This window comes from Alligator sinensis, unplaced genomic scaffold (assembly GCF_000455745.1).
Source record: "Alligator sinensis unplaced genomic scaffold, ASM45574v1 scaffold385_1, whole genome shotgun sequence".
Classification (NCBI taxonomy): Eukaryota; Metazoa; Chordata; order Crocodylia; family Alligatoridae; genus Alligator; species Alligator sinensis.
The window spans coordinates 36,540-45,572 of NW_005842535.1; the positions used below are offsets into that span (position 1 = coordinate 36,540).

General features: G+C 45.6%; 1 protein-coding gene across 3 annotated transcripts in view; it reads right to left on the minus strand.

The window, feature by feature from the left end:
- Positions 1–9,033, minus strand: part of LOC102386778 (homeobox protein PKNOX2) — an 836,464-nt gene that overhangs the window by 13,408 nt on the left and 814,023 nt on the right. For all 3 annotated transcript variants that reach the window (XM_025213523.1, XM_014523785.2, XM_014523786.2), the window contains 2 exons: positions 4,517–4,646; positions 3,546–3,643 (listed from right to left, as the gene is read on the minus strand). In XM_025213523.1, coding sequence (XP_025069308.1) covers positions 3,546–3,643; positions 4,517–4,646 — 228 coding nt within the window. The remainder of the gene's footprint in view (positions 1–3,545; positions 3,644–4,516; positions 4,647–9,033) is intronic.

The following is a 9,033-nucleotide window of genomic DNA, read 5'->3' on the forward strand; positions in this document are numbered from 1 at the left end:
AGATCAACAGCAAACAGGTAGAGCCCTTTTCTCCCCAGCGCCACCTGGGGTGACGAGGAACAATGGTAATAAGCTGATGGAGAATAGGTTTAAGTTAGAGCTCAGAAGGCAATATTTTACAGTTAGGATGGCCAAAATCTGGAACCAACTTCCCAGGGAAGTGGTCCTCGCCCCTCCCTTGGGCATATTCAGGAGGAGGTTGGATGATCACCTGTCTGGGGTCTTGTGAACCCAGCATTCATTCCTGCCTGTGGAAGGGGGTCAGGCTAGATGATCTGTTCAGGTCCCTCCTGACCCTAGTTACTATGAAACTATGAATGAGTCTACTTCTCTAGGTACTGATGACCTTGGGCTTCCAAGATCTGTCACTCTTCATTAGCCCTGCCAGACTTACTGATCTGTAGTCAGAAATTCCAAGGCTTTTGGGATCTGTGGTTCAGGGTCATCCCCAATATGCTGTCTGCTTCAGAATCTGGGGGCACAGTGCTGTCACAGATACAGAAATCTGGAAACCCTGCAAGTAAATCCCCACTATCAAAGCTTCTGTGCTCCCTATTCCACAGCAAGGAGCCCGACAGCTTTTGAAAGTCTTAGGAATCCTTGTTCAAGCTGGGGATCTCAGGACCTATTATAAAATAAGGATCTTCCTTGTCTCCTCAGGAGTTCCTGGTCTGTCTTTGTCTTCTACTTGTTACCAACTTCAGGGGAAAGGAGCTCCCAGGAGTCAAGGCATTTGGCAGCTCGTTTCTTTCAGAAAAGTAAAACCAAAACATTTTGATATTTGTTAAATGATTTTTGGATGTTCCTTTCCACAAGAAGACTTAGATATTTCTAGTTGGAATAAAAGACTAGTTCAGAAATATTTCAAAGTTATTATCTACTAGAAGTTTTAATGCTTCTATTCACAGACAGTTCACCTTTCAGTGAGTTACTCTTTCCTCAGGAATTTTATGAGTGGTAGATACCACATAGAAGCTCATTGTCTTAGGCCTGGGGAATAGGCACTGACTATGAAACCTGGAGACCAGAAGGTGGAATGCTGTCATTATTTATATAGGCTATGCATATTATTTTTCATCACTTGCCTTTCCCATGTTAGGGGACTACTTTTGGAAATGTGAGTGGTCAGCAGATAAAAACTACTTCCAATCTGAGAGTAGCTGGGAATGGATTAACACTGGACTGCATCTTTCCTTCTTGCTGAGTGGTAAAGAGGAGATGGTAGATATTTAGAAGCACAACGTCATCTTGAAAAAGTCAGCTCTAGGCCATGGCTCTGGGAAAATGTATTTTTTTCTACATTCTGCCATCCACAAATAAGTTGTTTGTATATGAGAAAATATGGTATTTAAAATATTTAAGGTAGGCAGACTAAGTTTATGGCAGCTTTTCTAGCCCCCTCCCCATGTGGGGTGAGCAGAACAGATTCTGAAGAGGGCTGCTCAGTCACATCTACCACTGCCAAATCACACTCCTTCCTCATCCAAGTGCTAGACAACCTTCTTGTAACTATCACCTTCATGCTAGTTCATGACTAGGAGCTTCCAGATGATCACAGTCCTACTCCTATCATCACTAGCTGGTCACCAAAGGGCTTGAAAGATGTGCTGGAAAAGCTGTTTTACTGGAAGATGCCTGTGTGTGATTTATTTTATTATGGAGAAGCTGCTACACATCAGCGTCCACATGGTTCCTGACAGATTTGGACACTGATCCAGTGGCAACAAGGCCAAGATAACTGGAAATCTCTTTCCAGTGCAAATTTTGTCCACTTTGCAGCTGTTGAGATTCTACAATCTTCTTCTGCCTTCTGTACCATTGAGGACTTGTAGACCTATGGCTGAGGGCTGGACAGGCTTATTATAATGGCAACCTATACTTGCCATGTCATAGCACTGTCAAAATGCTGTTTCACCAAGTAGACACTAAGGATGCATCCCCACATGCAGGAACATGCAGTTGCCACTGCAAAAATAACAGGGTCACACATTTGTGCTGCTACTTTTTGCACACAGGGTTGGTGCAGGGCAAATTGTGCTGGGTGGAATAGGGGAGGCTGAGTCCAGCACCTGTGCTGGTCACAGAAGCCTTACCTAGGGTCCTGGCAGCTTCTCAGGGTGGTAGCAGTGGTGATTCAGCTGTTCAGAGCCTGGCTGGTCCCTGCTGCGTGACTCGGTTCTATAGGGAGCAGAGATCCATGCCACGGGTCTCCTCACTGCCACTGCCCACCCTGCATTGCCCCAGCAACCTGGGGCTGCGCGGGGCAGGCAGCAGTGGCGAGGAGACCCCCAGTGTGGATCTTTGCTCCCTGTGGAGCCGAGTCATGTGGCAGAGACCAGCACTTACCTGCCGCACAACCTTGCACCTCAGGGAGCAGAGATCCATGCCAGGGTCTTCTTGCTGCTGCTGCCCACCCCGTGCAGCTCTGAATCTTCAGGGCAATGCATGGCAGGCAGCAGTGGCGATGATACCTCGGGCTTGAATCTCTGCTCCCTATGGAGCCAAATTGCGCGGCAGGGCATCAGCACACAGCTGTTTCCTTGCAAACCTGGCTCTGAAACCCCCAAATTTTCTGAAACATTTCTGCAAAATTTTGACTGTGTTATTTCATTTTGGAGATGTTTCTGAGCCTTCCATTTCAATTAAGATTTGGTGTTTCAGGCACTGAAATGGCTTGAAACACCTCCAAAATGAAACAGCCACCAAAATGTTGAACAGCCTTACTGTGCAGCTAATTTAGCTACCCAGGGCAGTAGTACACACATACACTGTCTATTAGGATTAAGCTAGGCCTGCTTAGGTGACAATATCTTACTGCAGTTTGCATGTATGGGGATAAACACAGACCTACATCAGTTTGCCAATTTTATTACAGTAAGATCAGTGAATAATCATCCCTGCCCATTATTTGACCAGAGCCTTCATTAAGTTGTTTCAGACCTCTGCACCTCTTCACATGATATGTATGCAGTGACTCTGACTCCCCATGACAGTAATTATTACTTAAAGTATTAGACAGGTTCAGCTAGACACCCTGGATCTGATCTTCCCATCACTTGCAGACACATAAATCTTACTGGCTTTAATGAGAGCTATATACACTCATCTGTCACTCATTCCCAAATAGCTTGTCACAAATCTCCAGACCTAAAGTTCATCTAAAAGTAGTGATAATTCTTGTTTGTAAGCAATTCTACCATTTTACAGGAGAGAGGGGAGACAGTATGAGACAGAAAATGGACTGAGAATGAGAGAGTATGTGAGAAGAGAGAGCAAGAAGAAGGGCACAAGTAGAAAGAGCTCACACAGGGAGAGAACAGCAAGAGTATAAACAGAAAATGTGGAAGCGAGCAAAATGAGAGAGGCCTAGAAGTAAGACCAAGTGTGAAAGGAAAAATGTGGCAGAGTAGTTGAGTGGGAAGATATCAGAGCATGGAATAAATGGAAGTGACTGAGCTCTTTTCTTGGGGCTACCCCTGTTTTAAAGTTTTAAGGAAGCCAGTGCTCTGGCCAAACACCAGACATCCTGACCCCAGTTGACTTACCTGTGTGTTCTGGATCTGTATGGCTCCTTGGGGGATTGCTTGGGTTACCACCTGGCCCTGAGATGTTACCATAGTTACAGGCTGGTAAAGGGTTCCACCTAACAAAGAGATATGGTTCAAAGCAGAGCTTTAGGGTAAAAACAAACAAACTTGGTATCTATGAACTTTGGTTAGTGAAGAAGGAGGGTCAAGCACAGACCCATTGTATTGGCCCCAGTTGACAAATATAGGGTGGGAAGACCACTTTGAAAAAAGCACATTTAGTTCAGTTGCTAACACAAAGGCATGGGGGAAGGACAAGCCACATAAACCATGTCTAGTTCCATTCCTTAAGCTCAAGCCAAAGGTAATTTCATTTTCAGAAATGATACAAAATAACATCAGTCCCTGAAAAGCCAAGAGCTCTGTAGATTTGTTGAACTTGGGGTGGCCATAGAATGATAACTTTTTGAAACAGACAGGTTTCAGGTTTCAAAGAAGAAGGTTGATGAAACTATGGGATTTTATGTTCTGCAAAATAGAAATGACAGAAGGCTAATGCCTCAACCCTGCCACGAAAAAAAGAGATCCTGAGCTGTTAGTTACTAGTGAAAGAAGGGAAAGTATTGCTGAAATGAATGATCCAAACCAGTTTTCAAAGTGATGGGCTTTAGGAAAAAGAACAAAAACAAAAACCACTGATAAACAAGGGGCCAACATGCAGTACTATGAAGTCTTGTTCTGGGGAGAAAGAGCCACAGTGCCACCAAGCCAAAAACCAGATGTTCCATTTTAGGACAGAAAATGCCTTTTGAGTTTCCAGAGATTTATAAACACAAAGTGCTGCCTATTTCCATGCCATGCTTTTCAATTTACAGACATTTGATGTGTCTGTTCAGACATAAGGTTGTTTTTTTTTCTTGTCATCTAAAAAAACAAAAATACAAGCATACAACAAATGTGATCTGAATGGTCATTGATATATTCCACACCTGACACAACTTGTGAGTTGACTGTTGTCATTGAGATGTTTCCCTGCTGTATTGCTGATGCAGGTACCATGATTCCCTGGGGATTGTTGGATACTGCAGTCATTGAGTTAGGAGAATTCTGCAGCATATCCTAAAAAAGAGCAACACAAACTATTTTATTTTAATTTTTTTACAAAACATACTTTAATCGTTATTATTAGTGCATTTTAAATTAGCCTTTAAATCAAAAGGTTAATTTATTACTTCACACCTTTCTCTAGAACCATTGTTTTAAACTACTCAAAGCATTTCAGAAAAAATAATGTCAAATTTTCCATCACAGAATTTTCATTCAAAATTTTTCTTTAAAAATGTTGTATTTCATAGAAAAAAATAAAAATGATAGAAAACAGATTTTTATTTCACATAGATTACAATAGAAACAAGTATAGTAGCTGTCTGAAATGTCATTAATTTTGAATTTAACTGGAAACCTCATCTAAATTAGGATCATAGGAGTGTAGTGCTGAAAGGGACCTCACAAAGTCATCCAGTCCAGGGCTGGCATGGGAGATCAGGGAGTCAACCAGAGATCAGACGCAGGAAGGGGAGACTCAGCCATTGCTGCTGTTATCTCAACTAACCCAAGTGAGGAGGGAGCCCTAGAGCCACTCCTGTTCTTCTTTAGCTAGGGCTATAGGGAGCAGCTGCATGCAGTGCATGCTTAGCTGAGGACTAGTGTGGCAGCAGGTGGGTCTCCCCTTTCAGCATTTGCTTCTAGCTTGGCAGGGTACACCTGGGTGGAGAAGGTAAGGAGCAGGTGCAGGATGGGGGATTCTCCTGCTACCACCCATTCCTTGATGGTAGAATAGTAAGTTTAGTGCATGAACCCACTAACTTTAAATTGAAGAAAGAATCACACTGTAAAGAGGAATGGTGCATCATTCAAATAAAAGGTATTTATGGTAACATTCTAACAACAATGGGTGCTGATCCAACTGAGGGAGCACCTCTCTTTTTAAAATAAATCTGATTTTTTTCTGTACATAGTTGGCATTTTACAGGTGTATTTGGAAGTCGTTGACTGCCTCTGATAACCCTAAACTGTACCTTCTTAGGGATGGTATCCAGGTTGTAGTCATATTGGTCTAGAGGAAAAAGCAATCAGGGTTCATGGTAGAGGTTATATCCTGTGAAATCATATGAAATATGAACTTTCATTTCTACCCAGGAAAATTTTTAGAATCTTTTCTCCAATGACTAATGAAGGGTGTTTGTGCCTGAAAGCTTGCAATTAAAGACATTATTTTTGCAAAAATATTGTTGGTCTAATAAATTATATCATTTCTACCATGAGCCCTTACTGATTTTTTCTCTAGACCAATACAGCTACAACCTGGATACTAGGGCTGTGTGAGGCTTCAGTCCGTGCTTTGGATTCGGAAAAGATGTGGATGATTCAGACACCAAATCAGCATGTCCAAAATGAAGCATTGGCTGCTTTAGGCTTTCTGAATTGGTTTGGAGCTTCCGAACCAATATGGAAAAGATTCAGTGCTTCAGAGGGCTGTCTGTGTGGGGAAACAGAAACTTAAAAGAGGGGGGGGGGCAAGCATGAGCAGGATTTCTCTCTGGCTGCCTTTCCAATTACAGTGTCTAGGGGGAGGGACCTAGGAACAACATAAAAGCCTCTGTTTGCAGCTGTCAGGGGCCTTTTGTAAGCTGGTTCTGTCGTGGGATCTGTATGAGAAAGGTACTGTGGCAACTCTGCCTGTCTTGCTTTAGTCAGCAGTTGAACTTGCCTGCTCCTTTTTGTTGTTAGAAAGGATTGGGTAGGATTTAGCTTAGTTTAGCTTAGCTTAGCATCTCTTACTACTATTCAATTCATTTATTTCAATTTACATTTGCTCTTTTTTTTTTTTCAAAATTTGAAAAAAGAAAGCTGTGTTTTCCCTGCCAGCATGATCCATCACTGTGCAAGGAGGCACATAGATTGCACCCATGCACACACACACTCACACACTTATAATATACACACACAGAAGAAGAAAAATCATTCATAGGAGAAGAAGACAGACAGCACACATTTTTTACATAGCTCTTAACACTTGTTACTGAAGCAAACAATCAAAGAAGAGTCCAATGCATGCATGCAACAGAGGGAATAAAAGAGAGCGAAGAAAACACACAAGTCAGACTTCACATTCAAAATTCACACTAAATAAACACATTGGAGCGGAGAAGAAAACAGATAGACAGACAGCAGACAATTTTTACATAGCTCTTAACACTTCTTGTTACTGAAGCAAACAATCAAAGAAGAGTCCAGTGCATGCATGCAACACAGAGGGAATAAAACACAACACAAAAGGAGTGTCTCTCTCTCTCTCACACACACACACACACACCTTTTGCAGCACAGAAAAGATTAATAGGAAGAGTGGTGGAAAGGCAGGTGCCAGATCTTCTGGCAGGGGAGGGAAAAGTGGTAGGCGGAGAGCTAGAGCTGCAAGTCCCCCCCCTCCCGCAAACATAGATGCATTCTCTTCCCAAGCAGCTAGGACATCAGTGCTGCCAGTGGAAACAAGGAGGTGGGAGCAGTGTCTGCACATGATGTCCCTGTACCTGTACCACCTCCCCTCAGTCCAGAAGTAGGCACCAGCAGTGGAATCACTGTTTCCTCCACCCCAATGTCATCTCTCAGCGTGAGCCTCCCACTGCCAGAGGAGGAGCTGGAGCTGGAACCATGGATGCTGAGTGCACTGGCTCAAGTAATTCTGGGGTCTGAGGGGGAATCAGAGTTTGTGTTCCACCCCCTCAAGTTTCCCCTAGTCTCCTCCGGAAAGCAGCACCTTGGAGGAGGTTGAGGTTGTGAAGGCAAGTGGCTCAGCTGAGGCAACTCCTCCTGCTGTTGAGCCTCAGCCTGCTGAGGAGTGGGACAAGGCAGGATCCTCACCCTCAACCCAGAAGCAGGTGAGTAGCATAGTGTGGGAGCATTTTGAGCTGGCAGATGATCCCAGGTTTGCCATCTGCCAGCACTGCCAAAGGCACATCAGCTGTGGCAAGGATGCAAAACACTTTTCCACAAAGGCGATGCTGCTGCATCTGAGGAGGCAGCACCCCCTTGCCCTTCTTGTTGCTCAGCCTGGCACCAGTGTGAGCGTGCCAAAGGGGAAGTCCCCCACTCACTCCAAAGCCCCCATCCACCAAAAGCAGAGGCAGGCCACCCTGGACCTGTGGCAGAAAGCGGGGTGCGTTCCCAAGGCAAGCAAGATCACCCAGACTATTGGGGAGATGCTCGCTCCGGATAGCCAGCTCTTCTCCCCAGTTGAGTGGCCAGGGTTCAGGAGGGTCATAGCACTTCTGGCCCCATCTTACAAAGTGTCTGCATGCACCACCTTTAGCAGGACGGTGGTGCCCTCCCTGTATGAAACATGTCGGGATTACTTGAGGGAGGAGCTGCGCAAGGCAGGGCTGCAAGTAGCTTTGCACTTCACCTCAGAAATCTGGAGCAGCCAGAGTGGCGATCACACCTACCTCTCACTCAGAGGGCACTGGTGCACTCAGTCAGGCTGTTGGTGCACTCTACTGCAAGCTGAGGTGCTGGATGAGTCCCACACAGCAAGAGAGGTCATGGGGGCCATGAACTGCATGGTGCAGAGGTAGCTTGTTGGGCAGGCCAAGCTCACCCATGGGTTCATAGTCACCAACAACGGGTGAGCCAATATGGTGAAGGCTGTCCATGATGCCAACTTTGTTGACATCCGCTGTGTGGCACACAGGCTGCATCTCATAGTAAGGGATGCCTTGGAGGGGGACAGGGCTGCTGGTGATGGTGCTGCCACCACTACTGCTACAAGCCAAGTGATTTCGAAATGCAGGAAGGTGGCGGGCTACTTCCACCTCAGCATCAAGGGGGGGCAATATGCTGTGGGAGAAAAAGGCAGAGCCAAGCATCCCACAGCACAAAATCATGCAGGATGTGGACACTTGGTGGAACTCCACATATCTGATGCTCGAAAGGCTGCTGAAGCAACAGAAGGCCATCCATGAAATGGCCTTGCTTGGAGAGATAGGGATCAGTGGCCCCCTTTACAGAGCTGAGTGGGGTACCCTCTCCAAGATGTTGGTGGTCCTCAAGCCCTTCCTCAAGGCCACCAAGACCCTTAGCTCTGGCAATGCCCTCCTCAGCTAGGTGAACCCCATAGTGAGGGAGCTTGAGAACCAAATGGAGAAGTTCCAGGGGATCAATGTTCCTGGCTGGTGCAAGCCGCTGTCACCAGACGTGCAGGCACTAGTGAGGCGGCTGAAGGAGGGCATCAGGAGACAGCTAGATCCCTTGCAGTCCAGTAGGGTCCACATGATGGTGGGCATGTGTGACCCAAGGGTGAAAGGGAGCATGTGCACTGGCAGCACCAAAACTCTTGATCACTAGACACAGGTGCTGGTCAACAAAGTCAGGGAGGCCGAAGTGCAGAGGCGAGGGGATGTGGAAGAGGGGGATCCATTTTCCCGTGCCAGCACCGGCACCGGCACCA